This window comes from Xiphophorus hellerii, chromosome 5, assembly GCF_003331165.1.
Source record: "Xiphophorus hellerii strain 12219 chromosome 5, Xiphophorus_hellerii-4.1, whole genome shotgun sequence".
Taxonomy (NCBI): Eukaryota; Metazoa; Chordata; class Actinopteri; order Cyprinodontiformes; family Poeciliidae; genus Xiphophorus; species Xiphophorus hellerii.
In genome coordinates, this window is record NC_045676.1 from 23,099,823 (window position 1) to 23,119,601 (window position 19,779).

Here is a 19,779-nt window from a genome sequence, read left to right on the forward strand (position 1 = left end):
CAGCGATTAACGCGACAGCATCCACTGATGGGAGACTGAAGGCGTGAGCAAATATTCAAATAGCCTACTCGGTGTTCAGTAAAACAAACTTTATTGATTCGTCAACAAAAGTGATATCTGATTGTTTGGGCCTTTTTCTTCTCATCCAGCCTGCCTTTCAGGCGCAGCACTTTGGGGTCTGTCCGTCACCCACCTGAATGTCGTCCATCAGGTCACACAGATTGCACACAAGTTCTTCCATCCAACTATAAACCTGCCAGAAAACCAACATGGACACTTAATTTCAGCATCTTTTCATACAATATTCATTCACTTTTCCCCTCTGTTTGACTTTTGTTTAATAGATGGTGGGGGATTGAATAATTCATCAAGAAAATCTTAAGATTAGCTTAAGACTTAAGAATTCCTCTCATTTCACCGCTCCCTCTGGGCTTTCTCCCATTGAAGTGGATTCCTCTGGTAGAATTTCAAGCAGGCCAATCAGCAAACAGAAGGAGAAGTTGTGATTGATGACATCAATTTTCTGCATTGTTTTAGAATTGTAGTCTGCCTGTAGTCTTAGCAATGTCCGTTCAGTCTGCGCTGGCTGTACGCTTCCTGTCATGAAATGCGGTGTAGAGGTGGTGAGGCAGACGCTGTAGACCCAGGATGCGATAAATAAATGATTTTAATGATGAATGTCCAGAATAACACAGTCCAACATGGTCCAAACAACGGGCAGCACGGCCGAGCAGAAGCCAGGGCTCGACGCCGGTAGCAACCGTTAACACAAAGGATGAGACGACGGACTGGACACACAGATGACAGAGACTAGACGCCAAATGAGACGAGGACCCGACAAAGACACAGACACACAGGTGACACTAAATACACAGGAGGTAATCAGGGAACGAGACACACCTGGGGACTAATCAAAGGGAGACGGGACAACACGGAGACACAGATACACAGGAAACTCAAAATAAACACACAGAAAAACACAGATCCTGACACTTCCAAATGGATGGCCGTTTACAGCACAGGCAATTTTTGGTAAGCTTCATAGCGTCAAACTGATTATCTCAGGGTCAAACATTAAGAATTGGGTAAAATTTAAGATTTTAACAGAGTCCACACCTCCAGCAAGCAATCATTTCCCAATAGCCAAGGGTCCAGATCCTCTGTCTGAAGCAAAACATAGAACTATATATACAAGCTGGTTTTTGCCAGGCTAGTTTAAGACCAGAATTATTGTTTTTGATAGTAAAAAAAGAATTTGAAAGGCCTACCAAAAACATGGAAATGGATGGTAATAAGAGTTAATTAGCATGTAGCTCAGATATTAATTTAGTTTTGAGAGAATGTACAAGAGAAATCCATTGAAAACTAATGCTCAAGTGGAATGTGATGTGAAGAAAAAGATGTTCTTCCTAAAAAAAAATTCCGCTAAAAGCATAAATCCATCCGTAACACAGAGTGTTACTGGTGGCCTTGCTGCAGAGTGACCCAGGAATGACCTGCTGTATGGGATCTTATTGCCGTGGATCTTACATGGTCTCAGTATAGTATAGGGTGGGCACACGAGGCTTGTTATCAAGCCAGTGTGTGTGTTTTTCCCTTTAGTTCAGTAGGAGTCTTTATTTTGTTTTATTTTGTTTTTTTTTTTGGAATCACTCTGACACAACAGATGGCTATTTAGAAAAAAGTTTGTATTTTCACCACAGGATTCTCAAATATGTGCAAAGTCTTTCTGGAAAGATTTCAAAATATGCTCCCAAAAACAAGAGACTATAACGTAACTCATTCCAACCTTGCATTTTGTTCATATCTACACCCACATATTTGTTGTTGTGCTCCACTACCTCCATCTCCTCTCCTGGCGTGTTTAACCAACTTCTGTTTTTTTAAAATCATTTTCAGAATTTCCTCCTTGCCCTTCTTAACACTGAATATTGTTTTTCTCACATCATGCTACAAAGTGTTCCACGTGTCTCCTGTACATACTGTAGCTTTTTCTTCGACACTCAGACACAATGCTGAAACCTCATAACCTCTTGCATGCTCTCACTCGCTCAACTCTTCGGTCTCACCAACTGTGGTCTGTCTGTCAGGTGGTTGTGGAAGCGTCCTTCATTTTTTCAAATAGTTTTCTTTGCAGTTTCTGGTTTTTGAACATTGTGAAAGGAAAGGGAATCAAAGAACTTGTGCTTCATGTCTTAGCGCCAATGTCAAAAAAGTTGCTAGATTTGTGGCTAGTTGCTTTTCCTGAACATAAAAAGTCGGTAGAGGGTCTTGAAAGTTCCTAAATATAGCAACAAGTCACTAAGTTGGCAACAGTGCTTTCCCTCATCCTTGCCACGCTCCCGATTAAACCCCTCCGCTTATCCCAACGCTTGGCCACGCCCCTCAGTATCTCTTGACTCCACCCACATTGGTGAAGTTTTCAGAATTTGTTTGTGGGTGTGGTTAAGCTTTCACAGGAGGTTTAGTTACACTTTAAAGAGAACTACAGCTGTCCCAGGTACCAGGTTAGGGTCAGGAGGATGCATCTATGTGACCCCTTGACCTCCTATCTGCTCAGTAGTAGTTAAGGAAACTTTAATGAACAGTTCAAGCATCAGAACTTTCAAAACCAACCCAGGAATGTCTCAGAGTGAAGGACAAAACATAATTGCATGTGACAAAACAAAACAACATAACTTGCCTTTTCGTGCAAAGCTGCTCTGTAGATCAAGAGGGTCTCTTCGTCTATGGCTTCGAGGTCGAAAAATGAACTAAAGTCAGCCAGTGACTCAGACTCCTTCCACTGTCTGTCTCTGAAACGCTTGCCTGCATGATCCATTCTCTTACTCTTCACTCCAGTGGCCTGTGGAACAATTATGCCGTGTTGCGGTTAAACACAGCTGCAATTGACAGAGCAAACAGAGACGTTAGCGCGTAGCTGTGCGAGCATCTGTCGAAGATGGCTTGGAGTGGCACAGGTGCAAATAATTCACACCTTGGCATGCTGTCTGAGAGCAGGTGCACATTTGTCACAAAATGTTTCGTTTCCATGGCGCCCTATGAGTAATAAACTGTACCTTATCCAATGACTCAACCTTTACACAGAGAAGAAAATTGCTCAGCAGAATACGAACAGATAAAGCAGCGTCGTCGATCTTCTGGTAAATGTCAAAGATGGTGAATAATAAGTAGTGAGAAGTTAGAGCAGAAGTAACATGACTTCAGAAAAGAAGGTCATGGTCATTAAGGGGATTTGGAGAAAGGGGGTCAGGGGGCTTTAATATTCACTTATGTTTTTGTCATCTTTTTGTGTTACAACCACAAATCACATAATATATTCAAATATATTCTTCAATATATTTGAAGAATATATTCTTCAAATATATTCTTTTATATTTGAAGAATAAAAAAAATGTCAAAGTGTGACATGCAAACCTACGTTTTCATTCTTTGCTTTACATGCCATCCAGTGGATCAAGAAGATGTAAAAAGTCACGCATATTTCACAAAAAGAAGACTAATTTAATGTTTGCAACAATCCTTATAGGGGACACAGCAAACATGTGGAAGAGGTTGCCCTGGTCCGATGTGACCAAAATTGAACATTTTGAAATCAGATGGTGGTGGCAGCACCATGCTGTGGGGAGACTCTTTTTTTTCAGCAGGGACACGTAATCTTTTCTGGAAGCTGTTCTGGAAGAAAATCTGTTTCAGGCACTTGTGTAGACGTCTATGTTCCAGCAGGACAATGACCCGAAACATACAGCCAAAGCTCCATGTAAAATGGTTGGGATCCAACCACATTTTAGAAAGTCAAAGCAGAACTGATGCGGATGTAGGTGGTTAAATGTTAAAGTAGAAGTTCACGGATAATATAAGGTTGACTGAGGCTGAGCTATAAATATGGCGGTTCTTAAGATTTTTAACTGAAATTTAAATAAACATATGAGAATAAGTGCTCTACTTGGTTTTAATCTAACACATACAGTCCTAATAAAATTCACAGAAGTCGTAGTTGCTATTTAGCAAAGTGTTAAAAGGCACTGTTGTGTAATTATTTTGTCCAAACAAGTCTTCTTATTAAAAACTGAACGGCCGCCGTGTTGCTAAGTTACTTCTACAACCCTTCAAAAGGACACAACTCTTGGCAGAAAGCCTTTATTTTCTACATTATTGGGCAACATGTACTGAGTTAGAGCAGAAGATCATCACTTCAAAATTGTGCCTGTCGTCACAGACCATCACAGAGACGAGCAAAATGTTAAGATTCGCCACAAAGCCGTGGCACAGACATGAAGTGACAAATCTAAAAAAAAATATTTTAAGGATCTAGTGAAGAGAAACGAATATTGCAGATGAGTGCCTTTCTGAGGACGAGTGTGTGGTTATGTGGGGGCGGCAGTCAGTAGTAACAAAACACTTGCATAGCAGATGAATGGATGACGGCTTGACAGCCTGGTTAAAGTGGAGACTGACTCATGATCGGATCAGTTTGACTGTTGGACTCAGTGATGTGTTTTTTGTGAGTTACAAAAAATGTTTAATTCACATTTATAACCCAAAGTGCTTTCGATTCCGCGGCAAAACAACTGTAAACACTCCTCAGCCTCTATGTTAATGTCGGTCAGTGAGATGCAAAGGCTTTCGCCGACACACAGACACGGCCGCTCTTCTGCGCCACTCTGACACGGAGGTTCATTTACCTCAAAAGGGCTGTCATACTCTTTGGATTCTGATCTGCCGATGTCTTTCAGTTTTACTCTCATGCCACACTTCTCTATTACACCCGATGACTCTCTCTTGTCATCGGTGGGCGACGGAGTACTCACATCTAGGACGTAATGTAGAAAACAGAAATCCTGAATAGTAGCATATTTCATTTGATGTAAAATCCAAAACAAGCAGTTGTTCTGCTAAAATTGAAGCAAATTTACTAAAATCTGTTGCAGTGGAGCTTTTTCCTCTCCTTTTGTCCCCCCCGCAAGGTCAATAGTTTGATTTGGCTTCATCTCTGTTCAGATACAGCCGAACATGTAACAATAACTACAAATGAAATTAGAAATAAATATTCATCCTTATACTTTTCAAGATCATTTTTTTTTGTTTAGTTTACAACATGGACTGCAGCTCTCTATTTGAAAATGTGATTCCTTCTAAGTGGAGTCCATCATAACAGGCAATAAGCAGGAAAATATGTAATTATGATGTTATTGCTGAATCCTGCAAAAAAAAAAATTATATAATATTGTGCTTGATATAGTATGATATAAGCAGTTAAAACATCTAGGTGTTTTAGTTATTTCAGTTATCAGATCTTTCATTTCTTTTTTTTTTATCTTTTAACAGCCAGCGTCTGGCTTTATGGCTCATGCTAATAATCTTGATTGCCAGTCAAAAAGCGTCATAAATGAATGAATGATTGAATAACTTAATTAGTTAAATCTGTATTTTGAACATATAAGCAACAGCAGACATTTTATTTAGGTTGTTGTTCTGGCCCTTTGGAGCTTCTCACAACCATCCAGGACTTTGGTGGTGTTTTTATGACATTGTTCATTCTGTTAGGCTAACTGAGCGAAATGTTTAGGTTGTTTCTCTGATAGTTTGTTTGTTTATGTTTTTATCGTGTCACATAGAGATTTCCTCATCTTTTAACACAAGGGCTTGTATTTTCTGAACAGTATTTCTAAAATATTTTGTATTTGTCATGCGGTGTGGTGCGGGTTGGTGAGGCAGACGCTGTAGACCCAGGTAAGATGAATATGATGATGAATTTAATTATAAATAAGTCCAGCAACAAGAAGCAGGCACAAGGAAACACTGACGAAACATAGACGAAAATTTGACGTTGACGAGGACCCGACGAAGAACAAAGAACACAGGTGGAGTTAAATACACGGGAGGGTAATCACAGAGACGAGACACACCTGGGAACAATCAAGGGGAGGACAGGACAACGAAGAGACTCAAGGACACAAAAAACTCTAAATGAACACAGAAAACACAGATCCTGACAGTACCCCCCCCCCTCAAGGGCGGCTACCAGACGCCCAAAAAAAAAAAACCACAACAAGGGTGGGCGGAGGGGCGCCGGATGGGGGGCCAGAGTCCAGAAAAAACAAAAACACAACAAGGGTGGGCGGAGGGGCGCTGGACGGGGGGCCAGAGTCCAGAAAAACAAAAAACTACCCACCATCGTGGGCGGAAACACAAGGGCCAAGAGTCCATAAACAAACAAAAAACTACCCACAGGGTGGGCGGAGGCAAAGGAGGCAGGAACCACGGAGGTGGTCCGGCGGTCGTCCGCGGCGGCGGGAACCACGGAGGCGGTCCGGCGGCCGTCCGCGGCGCTGGAGGCGGGAACCACGGAGGCGGTCCGGCGGCCGTCCGCGGCGCTGGAGGCGGGAACCACGGAGGCGGTCCGGCGGCCGTCCGCGGCGCTGGAGGCGGGAACCATGGAGACGGGAACCCCGGAGGCGGTCCGGCGGCCGTCCGCGGCGCTGGAGGCGGGAACCACGGAGGCGGTCCGGCGGCCGTCCGCGGCGCTGGAGGCGGGAACCACGGAGGCCGTCCGGCGGCCGTCCGCGGCGCTGGAGCCGGGAACCACGGAGGCGGTCCGGCGGCCGTCCGCGGCGCTGGAGGCGGGAACCACGGAGGCCGTCCGGCGGCCGTCCGCGGCGCTGGAGGTGGCGATGAGTCCCGGGGGCCACCCACAGACGGCGACGACGAGCCCCCCGAGGCAGGGTCTCTGGTGGAGCACAGGGGGTCTCGGTCGGAACGCTGGGGGTCTCGGTCTCGGGTGGAACGCAGGGAGTCTCGGTCTCGGGTGGAACGCAGGGGGTCTCGGTCTCGGGTGGAACGCAGGGGGTCTCGGTCTCGGGTGGAACGCAGGGAGTCTCGGTCTCGGGTGGAACGCAGGGAGTCTCGGTCTCGGGTGGAACGCAGGGAGTCTCGGTCTCGGGTGGAACGCTGGAGGTCAGGGTCTCAGGAGGAACGCTGGAGGTCAGGGTCTCAGGAGGAACGCAGGAGGTCAGGGTCTCAGGAGGAACGCAGGAGGTCAGGGTCTCAGGAGGAACGCAGAGAGTCTGAGGAGGAACGCAGGGAGTCTCGGAAGGAACGCTGGGGGTCTCGGAAGGAACACAGGGAGTCTCGGTAGGAACACAGGGAGTCTCGGTAGGAACACAGAGAGTCTCGGCCTCGGGTGCGCCGGCTGGAACGCCGGCTGATTCGGCCTCGGGTGCGCCGGTTGGAACGCCGGCTGATTCGGCCTCGGGTGCGCCGGCTGGAACGCCGGCTGATTCGGCCTCGGGTGCGCCGGCTGGAACGCCGGCTGATTCGGCCTCGGGTGCGCCGGCTGGAACGCCGGCTGATTCGGCCTCGGGTGCGCCGGCTGGAACGCCGGCTGATTCGGCCTCGGGTGCGCCGGCTGGAACGCCGGCAGAAACGGCCTCGGGTGCGCCGGCTGGAACGCCGGCAGAAACGGCCTCGGGTGCGCCGGCTGGAACGCCGGCAGAAACGGCCTCGGGTGCGCCGGCTGGAACGCCGGCAGAAACGGCCTCGGGTGCGCCGGCTGGAACGCCGGCAGGAGGTGCTGGTCCCGGAACTGGAGCGGGATCTGGGCTGGCGGAGAAACTTTGCGGCTTGGGAGGCAGAGGTTCGCCAGCCATGACGGCTAGAGCCGCCATACGCTCCCACTCTGCCTCCCTCTGCAACTCCACCAACCCCGGGTGCGGAAAGCGAGGAACCCAGTAATCCAGCAGGAGCCCCAAGCGGATGGCGAAACCGAGCCGTCTGCAGGCAGCGTATGGTTTGGCCATCGCCTCCTTATATTCCCCGATCGTTTCCGCGAGTTCCTTAACATCTTCTGGGTCCATGATGTAAAATAGCGTCCCTCACCGTACTTCCTGGTCGGGTCCTACTGTCATGCGGTGTGGTGCGGGTTGGTGAGGCAGACGCTGTAGACCCAGGTAAGATGAATATGATGATGAATTTAATTATAAATAAGTCCAGCAACAAGAAGCAGGCACAAGGAAACACTGACGAAACATAGACGAAAATTTGACGTTGACGTTGACGAGGACCCGACGAAGAACAAAGAACACAGGTGGAGTTAAATACACGGGAGGGTAATCACAGAGACGAGACACACCTGGGAACAATCAAGGGGAGGACAGGACAACGAAGAGACTCAAGGACACAAAAAACTCTAAATGAACACAGAAAACACAGATCCTGACAGTATTTCTACATTGATTTAGGTCTGCAGCTAACGATTATTTTAGTAAGCGATTATTTGTCATCGCTCTCGAGAAAGATAGAAAAATGGGCATATTCTACAGATTTTTCATGTAACCACATAAGCTTATTTTGAGCAATATAAAAAAATACAATAAAAATGAAAATTAACAAATAATTAACCTTAATTTAATTTTTTAAATGAGAAAATAAACATTGTGTTGCCTAGAATGCAATAACTTTGTATTTCTTTATTGCATTCTTGATAATTTGTAGAAGAGTATGCCTCTGCAACTAAAAAAATTACTTCTTGACTGATCTACTGAATAATTTTTGGTTAATAGTTGAATAGTGAAAGGTGTCTAATAGAAGATTTATTTACAAAATTTAAACCAGGTGAAAGTAAAACTATGTCACTATGCCAAGAGTTCTGGGTAGAACATGCTTCCAGACAAAAAATGATTTTTATCTCATCTACAAAATGTATATATTTTTTGCACAATTTTGACTTACTTACTAGTATGAGGGGTCTTGTTCTTTCACCAAATGACATGTTTCAGAGTCTGTATACTCTAGTTAACCATTATTCAATTACTAAACTAGTTGACAATTATTTCAATAATCAGTTCATCACAATTAATCAAATTAACTGTTTCAGCTCTACCTTGATTCAAAGTAAAACCCTGTAAGGCATTGGAGAAATAGCACCATAAGTGTGAGATAACGTAGTTTTGAATAATTACATGTCTAAAATGGAACTGAGCAGAAATCCAATCTATACTGTATCGTTAAATGCTTTTGTCGTAGAGCTGAGTGTCACAATGAGCTGGGATTATGAATTCATGCCTCCTACCAGACCACAAATCTTTCTCTGGAAGCCCCATCAGATCTCTGATCCTGAAGGCTTCAGTTCCCATTAAGTCCAGAAGGTTTATCCACAGTTGCTGCCTGCAGGGGGCACCACACACCACCACCACCACCACCACAAACAGTATTATTCTACAATTTGTAAGCAGGAAACGTACATGTAAAAAAAGAACCTGCATAATGCATGTTTGTGTATTGTACTATACACTGTACTATAGGCATTACCCTATATCGGCCGGTGTTAGAAGGTGGTGTTTTCTAGCGGGAGGATCACAAAGTTGCAGATACAAAGAATTGAGCTGGGAAAAGCTCTCTTCTTTGACAGGATCCTCAACAGGCAGAGACAATACAGCCTCCAGAATCACAACATAACAGGAGGATAAAAACAGATTATTATACAGGTATTATAGATGACATGAAGCGGTTTATGTCTTACTTTTGTTCTGTGATGTGCTGCAACATGGTCTACATTTGCTCAAAGCAGTTACCTCGAAGTGTCATGTTAGGATTACCTGTCGAAGAGTGTTAAAAGAGAGATCCCAGCTGCCCTCCGGTTTCACCTGTTGCCACAGTGTCTTTAGGGTCTCTATTGGCTGGTAATGGTACTGCAACTAAAACCATAACAATGGAGTGAATGTAACAATACTTTTAAGAGTTTACTTTTACATTTTCTTTGTTTCTGCACAGCTTTGACCTATAATATTACCAGATTTATGATACAATCCCTCAAGGCAAATAAAGAAACAAAGTAAATACACATATTTTAATAAGAGGGAAAAAATAGTTTCAGAACAGTAAAATAGTTTGTAGATATATTTTTTTTATAAAAAGGTAATGGTTTCTATATTCACACAATTATAACCTAATAAAATAAATATTGAATTAGAATTCTAATATCCCATTAAAGCCTTAGACACTGAATCTATGAATCAAGCAGAACAGAAACAAACATTTCATATTGAACTCCATCTTTTAAAGTGAACGACAGCATCACCAGTTTTTGAGGGAAAAAAACATTATGCTTGATGAAAGGTTTTCTTGAATTTTAAAACATATGGATATGTAAAACAATAAAATGTCAGTTTATAAATAAAAAATGTAAATACATACATACATCTTTTAAAATGTGCTGAAAGTTTCAAAAAGAAATGCAACATTCTTTTTTTATTCCAGTTCACTCATTAGCAGCAGGCAGACTTGCAGAAGGTAGCTCTGACTATTTTACGAGAATCACGTGATTTATCTCAATTAAAGAAGAGAAAAGAGGTAATGCTTTCAGCTAAATGTTTGGTTGCACTTCTTAAAAGAAGCTAATAAAACTGATTAACACACTTTTAGGTGGTGGGGGTTTTTTTTCACTCACATGGATAAAATTTAATTTAAAGCCATTCTCCTTTGTAATCAATAATAAATAATGAGCTCGCCCCAAAGTTAGGATGAAACTAAACGGAGGTGTGCTATGAATATGAAATGAATAGGAGTAGTAATAACGGCTCTGCTTAGGAAGAACTGACATGATGGTCTAACCGCTCTCACGCCTTCAGCAGGCGAAGACTGGATCCATTACTGGGTCATCTCACACTGACTCACAAGCTGTGACTAGGGATCTGCAATCGACACTGTCAGAGAAAAACCCCTGACAGGTCAGGATTGAGCTGAAAGGGATTAGAAGAAATGACCGATGTGCTTCAAATAACACGTGTCACGGTGTCGAGGATTAAAACAAGCAAGCAGCTCAGTCACCACAACGTCAAAACTACCACAACAAAGGTAGTGGTGTGGTGTAGGGCCACATTCACATGGTGTGGTGGCAACCTACAAAGATGTGTTTTGGAGTATTCAAGCTTAACCACAAAGTTATATTTGGTCCGTATGCATTTCATTCTAACAATTTTCAACAGCGTCATGGTCAGTACTTCAAAAGGAGCTCCAGAAGATTATGCTTTATCCATAGCAAACAACAGTTTTGATGTGCAGTTTGGATAAAATGGTTGAAAAACTTAATTAGTGTCTGCCAAGCATGGTGACATCAAATTAAGGTGGATTAAACAACACAGAAGGTGCATTGTATAAAAAAATGTTTAAATGGATGTAAAATCAACAGATGATTAAGCAATGCTTGAAGACAAATGGGTGTCAGAAGAGAACAGGCCAAATACATTGACATTATTTCTAATAATAATAAAGGAGGCTGACATTACGTTCTTGAAATAGTCCGTACCTCCAAACTACAGAAAACTTCTAAAATGTGTTTAAAAACCTCGTCTGATTCAGAAAATCAGTCACTTTCAATGATGCCAAGCATTAAGACAGGAATATGTCAGCGTTAACCAAATGCTTTTTGTTGGCAAGGAAAAACATACGAGAATGAAGTTGTGATAATACGAGAAAGTCAGTAAGCTAAGAAAAATAAATAATGTAGGAGGCTTTCACCGGTAGGTAATGTACCCTGGGGTTTTTGTTCTGGAACAGCTGTTCTTCAGTGAGGTAAAGCTCTGCAGGTGACCTGGGCCTTTCAGGGACGTAGATGTTCCCGACTTGTCCGTTCAAAATTGATCGATAGTACTTTTCCACAACAACCTTTTCCAGCTTGTTCTGTTAAACACACACACACACACACACACAATGAAGCCACAAAAGTACACTTTTCTATGAATGGAAATGACTTTTTCCTTCCTTTCTGAAACACATTGTGCTTGTTAAGTTACCTTTAAGAAGCTCCTCTGATCTGCAGTTTTGTCCAGTTTGATGGCCACCCCACTCAGCCTGATCTGAATCGAGGCTCCTTGCAACAACACAGGGTTGGTGTTGAGCTGCCAAATTTCAGTCCAGAGACCTTGCTCCTCTGACTTAAATATGAACTCCACCTGCTGGGTTTCTCTGGGATGAATCACACCTGAGTTAAAGTGAAAATAAAAAAATAAAAAAATGCAAAAGGCTGAGTGCTGGTAGCGTGACAAGGGTTGACACATGGACAAATACATGACGCGCAAACAGCAGTAGCAGGTGTTCCATCGCGTTTGTGAATCTGTACCAGAGGAGGATCTGAAGTAGTAGCGCACACGGTCCTTTTGCTGGTACAGGTGAGACAGACTTAGTTGTCTTGGAAGCTTCTTCCAGCTGTAAAAGATGACGGTGTTGCCTTCGTTGCGCAGCTCCATGTCGGTTGAGACAATTTGCCCGGTCTGGGTTTTGAACAAGACGGAGGTACTGATGCCAACTTCTCCCTAATCAATTCAGTGGAAGAAAACCAAAGACATGACATGCAGAGAGCAGACAATGCGTGTTACATATAATCAATGACATTTTCATCAAAAGTCCATCAGTGCTTTTGCCTACAAAAATGAAATAGAGCCGACTAATGTTTTTAAATACAAATAGCAAATAACAAATGCAGGTTTTAGTAGCTTTTACTCTTGTGTCACGGAGTAATTGCATTGAATTTCCAGAACAGGAGACATTTTTTAACATAGACTTTCTTGTTTTAAAGCTTGAAACTACTTTCTTTTCTGTTAGGAAGGAAACACAGAAAATATATCCCGCAAATATCCCGTGGAGCGTATCTATCCTTTTTTTATATATATATTTTTCTCTTTTTTAAGACTTAAAAATAGAAATAAAACAGTTTCTTTCAAAATAATAAACATAACTCCTAGTAGATATGTGTTATTTCCCCCATACGTCACGTAACATTTGTGGCTCTTAACAAGTTTTGTTTCGCTGGACTCGGGGCAAAAATGGCTCTTTGGATTGTAAAGGTTGCAGACAACTGGCTTAGATGCGCAGAAGGTAGTATTTATTTCCATTGTGAAACTATGCAGTGAAAAACGTAACCTGTCTGTGAAGCTTTACTGACGAATGAAAGGCAGGAAAAGTGGAATTTAAGGTGTTGACCTTGCATCTTCCTTTCATAGAGTCATTTGTCCCAAAAAATGTTTGATCTCTTAAGAGATATCACGTTTCTGACCAGAGAATTTTAAAAAAGAATGTCAGTACCTTATCAGACGTTGGGTGTCCAGTCCATTCAGCAAGCTGACCGTTAATCCTCAAAGCAGGATAGGGCAAAGCCTGGACTTGATCCTCATCAGTTTCCTCCAGTGAGTCTCTGTCACTAACAACATGAGAACACCAACCCATTTCAAATTCCAGTCCTCAGCCTAGTAGAGATGCTTTAGTGCATACTCAGACTTAGCAAATAATTAAATATTGGCTAAAATAATAATCAGTTGTAAAAAAAAAAATAAAAAAAAAACTCACATTCTTTTACATCAATAACTGTATACTGTATAGGAAGTTGCTCCTTTCTGGTGTCACCACATGCTTACTCAGAGAAAAGATTACTGCAAAGCCAATAACTTCATACAATCTGCTGAGCTTCCTTAGAGACATATTTTATTACATTTTTTTATTGCATTTTAAATTGCACCTACTACTGCAATGGATTTTTATCTGTGAATTGTACTGACTTGATCTGATATATTTCTGGTTATCAACTGGACCACTTTGTCCTGTGTACCTTAAAATAATATTTGCCGCGAAACGGAGCAACACGAATAAGCTGAACTGATTGTGATGGAAAGGAATGGCTTGTGACAGCCAAACTAAAGTGCGGCATTGATGAGGTGTGACACTGTGCAAAAAACTGTCTTATCCTGAGATAAGGCTGTTATTATTTATTTATTTTTTTTTTTTTTGAGAAAAATACAATTTCACCAAAAATGTGACTCTGCAACACGATGGGAAAGACATTATCCCAACATTAAGAAATAGTTAATGAAAAGTAAACCAAATACAGAGCACTTGTTGCCATTGTTACATATTTACACATATTTACCAGAATTATAAAGAAAAATGTGCTGTTTATCAAAAAACAAACAAACAAAAAACACACCAACACTGGCAGCATATTTTTTTCTCAGCAAAAGAGATAAAAAAAATAAAGAAAAATAAGCTACTTTTTATCTTACAATTTCTCTTCCTCCATAATGTTTTCCTTCTTCTCGTCTTCCTCATTCTGGAGATCCTGGCGCTCCGACAAGGAAGTGTGCGGCTTTCCGGTACCTATCACCTCCAGTTTACTCATAACCTGCAAACATTGTCACATAAGGTTGTTGTTGCCCTTGTTTACTTCAAATCAAAGGATATTACTTCTCCTGATGAGCCACAACACGAGGACCACTCACATTTAACTGTAGCCTCTGATCGGTCACACTATTCCTAAAGAAAATCTCAATTCTGGGATATACCTCCTGGTTCTAGGATATTACTATTGGATCGTTTATCTGCGTTTTCCACTGATGGCTTTAGATCCAATCGGAGTGGTCCTGCAGGCTGGGTTTATAAATGGTCCTATAAACCCAGCATTTAAATATCACAAAAAGTTCATTTATTTCTGTTACTTAGTCAAACTCTACTGATATAATCACACACAAACTCGTGCATCTTAAAAATTTTTTTAATACTGTCTGAAGCTGCAACATTTCTTGCCAGTCATCTCAGAAAGTGAAACTCATATATCACTCTGTGACTATATCACAGAGTGATATAGTCCAAGCTTTTTCTTCATGCAATTTTGATGATTACATCAAACATAACATAAACATGAACATAAGCATGTTCTTGGCTTAACAGGAACATAATGAAAACCCAAAATTCAGCGTCTCATAAACTTAGAATACTGTGAAAAGGTCATTATTGGAAACCCGTGGCGTAACACAAAGCACCTGCAAAGGTTATGAACGGTCTCTCACTCTGTCAGTTGGCTACACAATTACGGGGAAGACTTGGCACGTGTCCAGAAGTCATCAACACCTTCACAAGGAGGATAGGCCACAAAAGGTCAAGGCTGAATCAGCCGGTGTAAGCAGAAGCTCTGTCTCCAAGCTTAATTGAGTAGTAGGAAAAGGTGCACCAGCAACAGGGATAACTGCAGCTGTGAGAGGACTGTCAAGTAAAATCCACTGAGCCAAGTCAGCTGTGGACCAGACGATCTGTCCCAAATCCTAAACATCACATTAGCCACCTGCCCGACAGGACACACTGCACCCACCCCCAGACAACACGGAGGAGAGACACCAGCTGAGATCATAAAAAAAATGGAGGTAATGTGAATAAACACTGCCACCATCAACATCTGTTATTAAGGGTGTTAATAGGATTAAGTGGGAACTGTCAGTGCATAGAATTACATTTGTACCACCTCAGAACTGCTGATGGACTCATTGCAATGCAGGTAGAGTATAAAGTCAGACTCTGTTGCCCAACAGACTGCAGCCACGCTACCTTTGGCTCACTCTAGATTTCATAACTGTGCTCGCTCTAAATTTCTTTGTGCGTGAGCCCTAATTACAGTTTTCATGCACCTTTAATCATTTTAGCAAGCCTTATGCACTAGATGTACTTTTAACAGGCAATGAACCACAATTAACTGCATGATTGCAGCACTTTGCTAATTTTTTTGTAGTTGAGTGGGAGTGTGTTTATTCCCCGTGAGCCTACAAGGGTGCGTGAACTTGTGTGAATGCGCAAGGACGCTCTGCGTTGTTCGCATTCTGGAGCTTGTTTTCTCTGCAGAAAGCCTGGAACAGAACGATGGAAGCCTGTCGGCAAAGAAACCGAGTGAGGCAGCCTGCGGGGGTGTGAGCACTTCACAGAGCCAAGTACTCCACCATTAGTTGTTTCTGTAATAATAAAATCAGACTATCAACAGCTATGAAGTACATTCATTTATGTACATCGTGTGGGAAATGATGGATTTAGGGAAACAAATATCTCAATCAACTTTAATTTCTAAATCTATTGACTATTTGAAAAATAAACTCAAATAAACGCTAAAAAAACCCAAAACATGACATCATATTGATTTTGTAAAACCAAGGCTCAAAACGGTTGATTAAAGTATTTCTATTAGCTAAATTCCAGATTAATGACAGATTTGTATTGACTTTCTTCAAATTCAAAAGTATGCACCTAATTTGGATGGATTGCTTTTTTTAAAGTATGTGGCTTTGGTCAAACATGTTTACATATACTTCTATTGATGAAACTGTGTCTTTCACAAAATATGTAAATTGCAACGTAATCCTATGGGTGCTGACTTCCGAATTTGAATAAAGTAATTTTAAAAAAATAAAGACTCTGAATAGATAGCATGACGTGTCAGCCAACTGTAGGAAATGTATTAGAAAAAGTTTTCTCTGTTGCTTCACAGAAGTTTAAAATCTCAAACCTTATAACCACATTATGGCAACTGTTGCATAAAAACTATGATTATCTGGGCTTGTATACAACATGTTTAAATAAAACGATAGCTTTAGGTTGTACTTGTTTTCATTGGTAATTGAGAACAGAAAAATAATGTCTTACTAGATTTTTTATGTCCACGTCCTGCACAATGTGTTCAAGTTCCTGTGTCCTGTGTTGCAGGTAAGCACTCTGAGCCCAAGGTCGAGTAGCTGGACGCTCAATCTCAGTAGAAACGATTCCTGAAAGATGAATAATATCCCCCAAAAGGAGGGGGAAAACAAGATTCTGTATGGGGTTAAATTGTGAAGTATTCCATTTACTCCAATTCGACCAATAAAGAGTTCCGTAACAAGGCTAAAGGGATGAAACTATGTTTACCCATTTCCCTGTGTATGGTGCCTGGGTGTCCCACATGTGTGATGGGTTTCTTTAGGCCTCGCTCGGTCTGAGTCAGCGTGGTTGCGATACCGGTCAATTCATCGCCGAGATGCTGTGGGAGGCTCCAAAACTCGCCGCCCACAGTGTAACCCTTCCAAAGAGAAAGGGACGCAGGCGTGAAGAAAGTGAAGGAATGGAAACCTGGCAGGTCGGTAAAATCAGATGTGTGTCATACGTATCCAGCGTAGGCGAGCGGCATGACTTGATTTAGAATTTCCCTCTGCTCCCTAATTTCTCTGAAATGCTTGTCCTGATTCATCAGCAGGTTTTCCACAGGCCAGTTGAGTGAGTCTTACAAGAGCAAATGTACAGATTTCATTTTCCTGGTCTTTCGAGTTGAGAAACATGTTTACTCTTTTTCAAAAGTAGAACTGCCGATGCAAAATTCTCAAGAACCTTACCAGACAATTCTTTCTGCTTCCGTCTGCGATATGTCATGTGTTTATCCCAGTTCTGAAGCGCATTGCTCTGGTATGAAATCTCTCCATCCCTGCTGTCTGTGCGAGGCTCCATGTTGGCTTCAGATGCGGGATCTCTCAAAGGCTTCGGAAAATGCTTTAACAGCTTGTTATGAGGGGGAAAAAGAAGAAAATCCAGTGGATTTGTAGCGTTGAAGATAAACACATGCAAAAGAAAATAATAATAATAATAATAATAATAATAATAATAATAATAAAAGTATTCTCAAGTTACATGTTTCTCCCCCCTGGCCTCCAAATAAATTCGAAAATCATCTAAGCTGCCAAGGATGCTGTGCGGAAGAATCATCCCATGCTCGTCAAATCGAAGGTATTCTGCAGAAGAACAGAATTAAGGGGGAAAAGAACTATACTTTAGAGCCTAAAATATGGGCTTAAACATCCACAGATAGCTGGATCAATATTTTAACCAGAACATGTTTGCTGGAGTAAAGTGAAAAGAACCTGAGAAGTCCAAGTGCTGAGACTCTTTCACTGGAGGAGCCGCTTCCGCGGCATTTCCGTCTTCATTTAGTACTTCTCCTGGCTCTGGGTTTGGATGACTTTTTGGAGGCTTTGGCTTGAGAAGCTGCAATCACATAACAAATTAGGTCGCTAAACCATAAAACTGTTTTAAAGTACTAGAAGGTACTTCTGAAATTCACCTGCTCATTGCATGGCGGACAAGAAGACCGGAGATTCCCGGCTGTATTCGTGGCGTCTGGATCATCTGATCTGGTCGATTCCTCCTGCATTTTTACCGTCTGGAATAAATCAAAGAACAATGCAAATTAATTTGCATAATTTAAATAATGCCGTCGGTAGCTGTCCCTCGATGTTTACCCCGACATAACTCATACAAGACCTTGAAAAGAATTCATAAACTTCTTTTTAGCGTTTCACTTTCAACATATGTTATTGAAAGTGCACAATTGGGAAGTAATTTAATCTCAGTATAAATCCAACTATTCTGTGAAGGCCTCAGAGGTTCGCAGAGAACATTAGAGGGCAAAAAGCATCTTTAAATATCAACAAATAGACAGATCAGAGAGTAAGTTGCAGCGATTTAAAGCAAAGTTGGGTTACAATACAATGTTCCAAGCCCACAGAGCACTGCTCTGTGGGCTTGGAACACATTCTCATTTCTCATTTCATTTTCATTTCATGAAAATGAAATGAGACTGGAACAAATGCAAACTTACCAACACATAACCACCTGCCTAAACTGATAGGCCAGGCCAGGCGAGCATGCTTTCTCATGAATCAGAATTAGCATACTCCCTTTTAAAAGTTGCTACAGGGGCAGTAGCACATGGTCCAGATTTTTGAGGGGGGTCCCAAAGATTTCTTTCTGTTAAATGTTCAAATCATTGAAATTTATGAAGCTGCAATTGATTTCTTCGGGAAAAACAAGAAGTTTTTCCCCAAAGAAAAACTCCATGTTTCTTTCCTAAGCAGTGCGGAAGCAGTCTTCCGCACTGCTTAGGAGATGTTCAAAACAAACACGGCATCAATTCATGCCTGCTGATGTATAGGATAACATGTTAATCGAACTAGTAAAATAATTTTTCATAATAGATTGGGCACCAAAACTGGCTCCAGCCCAAGGCCCAAGGCCCTTGTAAGTCCGGACCTGCATACCAAAATATTTCCAAAGCCATCAGAAGTTTTGCCAGAGCTTCTTATTTTTGTCCCTGTTTTGTTCTCAGCTTGTGTAGGCTGGCTTTGTTTCAAAATGAAAATCTTGTTGTGATACTACATAATCCCAAACACTTAACAAACACTTCTGACCCTGACCCAGTTTCAACAAACATCTTTTCTGTTTCTTCCCTTCCAGGCAATCACATCGTTACAAGAGTCATTGCTTCCCTCTGTAATAATGAACGCCATTAAGGGCATTTATTAAATTACAGCAGACAAATGGGGTCAGACGCAGGCCGTCTTTTCCGTTGCGCAGCCTTTCGAACCAGCCTCCCTTTAGCTCACTCAAGTTCTGTCTATTGGTACTCCAAGCGTCGACACACCCTATGGGTCCGGAGATTAAACGAAGCAGAACCGATACACGAGGAGCTGGTGCTGACCGGACCTACCGACAGGTCCCGGCTCTGTTCTGCTCGGTGACTCCGCTGCAGCTGAAGTTCAGAGGTTTTATCTTGCAGCGTCAGCGCGGCGGTTAGCTACAGGTAGCTTACAGCGTTACCATGACAACAGGCAGCAACTTCCTCTTCATTTTTTCCTCTATTTCTTTTTTCTTTTCTTTTATCCTCTGCGTTTGTTTCTTTCTTTGTAATGGAGCAGCTATTTTCGCCATTTTAAAAAAAAGTTTTCATTATTAATGTTTCATTTAATTTCGGATAAAGGAGCACTTTAAATTATGAAAGGTATAAAAACATTAAAGTAAAATTTAATTGTATTGTAGGTCGACAACATTGATTGATTGATTGATTGATTGATTGATTGATGTTCATTGGTCATGATACTTTTTGTTCATTTACCCAACATTATCTGTCATACGTTTCAAAAGATTTAACTTTTATTTTCGAATGTAAACGCT

General features: G+C 41.9%; 1 protein-coding gene across 2 annotated transcripts; it reads right to left on the minus strand.

Moving 5' to 3' along the window:
• Positions 1-72: 72 nt before the first annotated feature.
• Positions 73-19,409, minus strand: mycbpap (mycbp associated protein). Of its 2 annotated transcripts, XM_032562251.1 has the most exons (19): positions 19,316-19,409; positions 17,891-17,989; positions 17,691-17,814; positions 17,461-17,561; positions 17,169-17,331; positions 16,943-17,058; positions 16,708-16,858; positions 16,450-16,568; positions 14,052-14,170; positions 13,081-13,195; positions 12,119-12,311; positions 11,793-11,980; positions 11,533-11,679; positions 9,597-9,695; positions 9,310-9,437; positions 9,071-9,165; positions 4,686-4,813; positions 2,684-2,845; positions 73-253 (listed from the first exon to the last, which is right to left on the minus strand). In XM_032562251.1, exons 2-19 carry the CDS (start codon positions 17,978-17,980, stop codon positions 158-160), a joined length of 2,334 nt encoding a protein of 777 aa, XP_032418142.1. In that variant the 5' UTR covers positions 17,981-17,989; positions 19,316-19,409; the 3' UTR covers positions 73-157. The 2 variants fall into 2 exon arrangements, with proteins under 2 accessions (XP_032418142.1, XP_032418141.1); XM_032562250.1 differs by having other exon boundaries at positions 11,793-12,311.
• Positions 19,410-19,779: the final 370 nt, after the last annotated feature.